This window comes from Melospiza melodia, chromosome 26, assembly GCF_035770615.1.
Source record: "Melospiza melodia melodia isolate bMelMel2 chromosome 26, bMelMel2.pri, whole genome shotgun sequence".
NCBI classification, from domain to species: domain Eukaryota; kingdom Metazoa; phylum Chordata; class Aves; order Passeriformes; family Passerellidae; genus Melospiza; species Melospiza melodia.
Window position 1 is genome coordinate 8,572,628 of NC_086219.1, and position 5,154 is coordinate 8,577,781.

A 5,154-nucleotide genomic window follows, 5' to 3' on the forward strand; every position below is an offset into this window, starting at 1 on the left:
GAGCATTGTTTGGTGGGGCCTCCTCTCTGCCCTTCATGCCTTTCAGCACTTTGAACCAGCCAAGAGCTTTCTCCAAGAGTGCAATGGAGCAGCTGCTCCTGCTCCCAGGCCTGGCTCTCTCCAGTCTCTGCCCTTGAATGATTCTTTCCCTGTTGCTGTGCCCTCTGTTCCCCCAGGGCTCCCTGGCTGCTGCCCAGGACTGTGGCACTGGCACAGATCCAGTGCTCCAGAGCCTCCTTTCTGTGCCCGTGGAGCTGCCTGGGCACAGCAGCCTTTTCCATCTGGAAGCTCCCCATGGACAGGGAGTGCCCAGCTCTGTTCCTTGCACAGCCTCCAGGAGCCCAGGGCTGCCATCTCCAGTCCCTGCTGGCACTGGGGGCTCCCAGGTGCCTCAGGCTGCTGTGACACCGCTGCACACGGGAGGCAAGAGGGGCAGGGGCTGTACTCAAAGTCAGCTCCATGTGCTGCTGCTGCTGCTGCTGTGGGGTCATTTGTGCAGCCCTGACCCAGAGTCAGGGATCAGATCCTGCCAGTCTCTTCCAGCCCTGGCTGCTCAGAGTTTGGGCTTTGGAGCCTCAGGTGGCCAAAGGCAGCTGCTGCTGGTGCCTCTGTGTGCCCGTGTTCAGCAGTGCTGCTCCATCAGTCTGTGCCCAGCAACGGGGAAAAGCCTCAGCCCTGCAGGGCCAGGAGCTGCCAGGCTCTGCCTGAGCAGCTCAGACAGCAGGAAGGGAGCTGCTCCACACGGGAACCAGGAGCAAAGGACATTCCTTTGATAGGACAGGTTTTCTGTTAAAAAAAAAGAAAGGAAAAGAAATTAATAAAAACACATAAACAATGTGATAGATACAAACAAAACCCAAATGTGTAAAGAAAAATAGCGCATAACTTTGGATAAAGAGAAAACTGAGTTTTCTTAAAAGAGAACTCAGATATTATTTTGTAAATGTGGTAATGGCATGGATCCATCTTACCAGCTACATTAACCTTTTTAAAAAAGATTTTGGGGTTTGTTTCCAATACTGTAATTTTGAATTGTGGTGAAATTGGTGTGAAGGAAGAAGAAATTGCTTTGTGCTCTGCCAGCTCCAAGCAGGACTGGGAATGGAAGCTCTGTCAAACCACAAATCCTTTAGAAGATGACCTTCCCTCTCACCCTGTGAATGAGCTGCACATTCCCTTTAAAACTGTCAGGGATGTGTAAGAGACACAAAGTCCCACTGACAGCTTTTTGCTCTGGTTTGGCAGTGCAGAAGGGCAATTCTCCATCCACCAGCTCCAGATTGCACTGCCTCAGGAGCACGGCCCACTCGCCAGCTTTGGCCCACTCATGGCACTTCTAGAGGAGGAAGAAAGTGCAATTGCACAATTCCAGCCAAAAAGGAATGAAGACTGGGACAGACAAAACACCCTGTACAGATCCAGGCGCTCAGCTGGGACTGTGGAGAGTTTGGGTCCTTGCCAGTTGGATCTGTGTCCCCAGCTGCAATCTCTGGGCCTGCAGCAGAGTCTCACTCACCTGCCAAAGCAGAAAGCTCAGGCGCTGTGCTCGCAACGGGCTCGTCTGATGCAGAGCTGTCAGAGCAATGTGAGGGCAGAGCCAGCCCAGCTGGGCCCAGGGCTGAGCCCAGCAGAGCCCTGGCAGAGCCCAGAGCAGCCTCAGCACCCGCAGAGCCTGGCTGCAAGGAGAGAAAGCAGAAACCGCCCGTCAGCTGAGGGCTCCTGTGCCCTTGTGCCAAGGCCTACGGTGCCCAGGCCATGCTGGCTGTGCCCAGAGCTGTGCCCAGAGCTGCCCATCCCTGCTGCCTTTGGCAGCAGAGCAGGAGGGCAGGACATGTGCCCAGCCTGCAGCCAGCCATGGCACATCCAGCCCTCAGCAGCTGCCCAGAGCCAAAAAGCAGCTGGGCAGCCGACTGAAGAATTCATTGCATCTGCCCCAGCAAAGAGGGAACCTTTGGTGCCCAGCTGTGCCATGCCCAGATCTGGGAGCATCCCCCTGCCTGTGGACTCACCTGCAAATTGGGCCTGGAGCCTGGCTTTGAAGAAGGGGGCAGAATCCAAGACCATCATCTTCAGCTGGCCAGGCCAAGGAAGAGATTCTCATCCTTGAGGTTGTCCTTGGTGTCTCCAGCAGCAGCCCCACTTGGAACAGCTTCTCCAGGGGCTCCTTCTCCTTCCCTGGGGTCAGACCAGGCTGTCAGGGCTCTGCCCAGGGCCCCAGCCATCCATGAACCATACAAACAAAACCAGGGGGATGGTGGCCACCAGTGCGTGCCACACCAGGTCTCCAGCTCAGCCCCAGCCCAAGAGCTGTGTGTTCCCTTCTGCTGACCCCTGCTCAGAGCTACAGGCAGGACAAAACCAGCCTGGTTTGCTTTGCCACTGATTGCCAAGAGATGCCTGGAGCTGGTACCTGCCAGGGCCCTGGATCCAACTGTGCACGTGGATCTCTTGCATCTTCTAGGGCAGAGTAACACCCTTCACCCAAGGATGACAGAAAAGATCTTCTAAGGATGGCCTGTCCAAGGCTTGCATGGACAAACACCTCTTAATGATATCCTGGCACTCTGGGGAGAGAAACCAGAAGTCACCAGTCAGTTGGAGAAGTTGCTCCCCTGTTCCCATGCCCAGGTCATGCTGGGTGTGACCAGAGCTGGGCCTAAACTTCCCCATGGATGCTCTGTTTGGAGGACAGCAGGAGAGCAGGACATGTGCCTGCTCAGCAGCTGCCAGAGTGGTTTGCCCAGTAGCCCGCTGCTGTCTCCCAGCACTGGCATTGCCCCCATGCCCAGAGATGAGGATCCACCTTGAGAGAGCCATCGTGGGAACAAGATCCGCCCCCGGATGATCTCCTGGCCCCTCCTGAACGGGTGCTTCCCCATGACCAGGTGGCACAGCAGGAGGCCGAGGGACCAGATCGTGGCTGCCTCGCCGTGGTAGCGTTGGTGCTGGATCCACTCTGGTGGGCTGTAGGACAGGGTTCCTGTGGAACACAGACACAGCTCAGCAGGGGGATGCTGCTGCTCCCAGAGCCTGGCCCCGGCATCCATGGGCATGTGGGGGCTGCCCCAGAGGCACACGGGGTGAGCGCTGCCCTCTCGCCAGCACTTGGGACTTGTGCACAAACCCGGGCCTGGAAAAGAAGCCACTGGTGCTGGAACAGGGCAGCAGAAACCCTAGGAAGGCCCAACCATGACACACAAAGGAAAAACCCACCCCATAATGGAGAAAATCCACTCTCCTCCCCACCTGCATGGCTCCCAAAAATATTAATAAGCCAAGGCAAGCAAGGGGAGTGGAGCAGTCCAGCCCTTCCTTGCCTGCACACCAAACCATCCGGGGCACACGGTCAGACCCCCCTCTCTGCTGCCCCCACGGGGGTTTGCATTGGGCTGGCTGCCCCAGCTCCAGCCCCAGCCTAGGGCACAGTGGGTGCTGAAGGCTGTCAGCAGGGCTGGGAGCTGGCCGCCCTCACACCCCACCCAAATCAACTCGGCTCCAGCATCAATCCCATCCCAGCTGCAATAGGGGAAAGCCCCAGTGCTGCACCCAGGCTGGGCCATGAGATGCCCAGGAGCACCCCCTGCGAGGGCTCACCTGCAAACTGGGTGTAGGCTGTGTCTTGGAGGAAGGCGCCACAGCCAAAGTCGATCAGTTTCAGCTGCCCGCTGGCCAGGTCGAGCAGGACATTCTCGGGCTTAATGTCCCGGTGCAGGACCCCGCAGCTGGTGCAGTGCCGCACGGCCTCCAGCACCTGGCGGAACAGCCCCCGCGCCTCCTCCTCCGGCAGGAACCCCCGCTCCGCCAGGAAACCCGAGAGCTCCTGGCACCGCTCCGGACGCTCCAGCACCAGCAGGAAGCTGTCGGGCAGCTCAAGCCACTCCAGGAGCTGAATGACACCGCCACAGCCACAGGACACCTTGGTCAGCAGCATGATCTCCAGCGGGGCGCTGGTGCCGTCGGGCTGCGGGAGGAGCGCGGTGCTGTCAGTGGGGCCGAGGCCGTGCCAGGCCTGGGGAAGCCCTCAGACAGCCCGGGATGCTCTGCATGCCCCGCTCAGCCCACGCCCCCTCTCCCCGCAGGGCTCCCGGCGGCTCCCACCCTGCCGGGCCCCGGCTCCTCGCCGCCCGGCACGGCCCGGCTGCTGCCGCTGGCCCCGCTCACTCACCAGCTCGCCCCAGTGCCGGATGCGATCCCGCGGCACGCGTTTGATGGCCACCTGCGAGCGAGGGAGAGCAGCGGGCTGAGCTCCCGCCGCGCCCCGACCTTCTCCTCCTCCTCCTCCGCCCCTCCTCCTGCGCCCGCCGCCGGCCCTGCCTGCCGCTCACCGGGGCGCCGTCCGAGAGCCGCGTGGCCGCGAAGACGCTGCCGAAGCCGCCGCGCCCCAGCAGCGAACCCAGCCGGTACCGCTCCTGCAGGGCCTCCTGCGCCTTCCCTGCGGGCGGGACGCGGCTGTCAGCGCTCGGCCCGGGGTCAGCAACGGCCCCCGAGCGCCCCTCACCCGCCCCGGGCCCGGCATCCCCACCAGCCCCGGGCCCCGGCGGCTTGGGGCCGGAGGCCGCGCTGCAGAGCGGCGGAGCTCGGGCCGGGGAAGCCGCAGCGGAGGCAGCGGGAGCGGCCGCGCCGCGTATGTCCTGCGCGGGCCCCGGGAGGAGCCGGGGCCGGAGCCGGAGCCGGAGCCGGGGCCGGGGCCGGGCTCGGGCCAGGCGGAGGCAAAGGGCGGCGATGCCGCCCCCGCACCAGGCACTGATTCCCGCCCAGCAGCGCCACCGCCAGTACGGCCAGAGCCGGGCGGAGGCGAGACCGCGGCGGGACGGCCGGGGCCGGGCTCGGGGCAGCCCCGCCCGGGGCCGGGGGCGGGCCGGGGGCATGGCCCGGCCCGGCAGGGGAGAGGGAGGCGGGGAGAGGAGAGCGACGCCGGGCAAGGGACCCCGAGAGAAGGGTGCCCGACAGCGGGAAAGGGAGAGAAAGAGAAAGAAAGAGAGAAAGAAAGAGTATTCAAAACTATCTGTTCGCTGCTTCCGCCGCTGCTGCCGCTGCTGCTGCCGCTGCTGCAACTGAAGCACCGGGGCCGTTCGTCCCCGTGTCCGTTCCCTGCTCGCCCCACAAGCCCCACGTTCGAGCCCCGCGCGCCCCGGGGACAGCCCCTCTGTCTGC

The 5,154-nt window shown here is 62.5% G+C and overlaps 1 protein-coding gene across 1 annotated transcript; it reads right to left on the bottom strand.

The window, feature by feature from the left end:
- Positions 1–2,457: 2,457 nt before the first annotated feature.
- LOC134429741 (serine/threonine-protein kinase pim-1-like) lies at positions 2,458–4,877 on the bottom strand (the record flags this gene model as incomplete). The annotated part of the gene is made up of 5 exons (XM_063177040.1): positions 2,458–2,564; positions 2,804–2,980; positions 3,595–3,961; positions 4,166–4,216; positions 4,326–4,877. Coding segments are annotated over 5 exons (1,254 nt in total), but the record flags the coding sequence as incomplete, so codon positions are not given.
- Between the last annotated feature and the right edge of the window lie 277 nt (positions 4,878–5,154).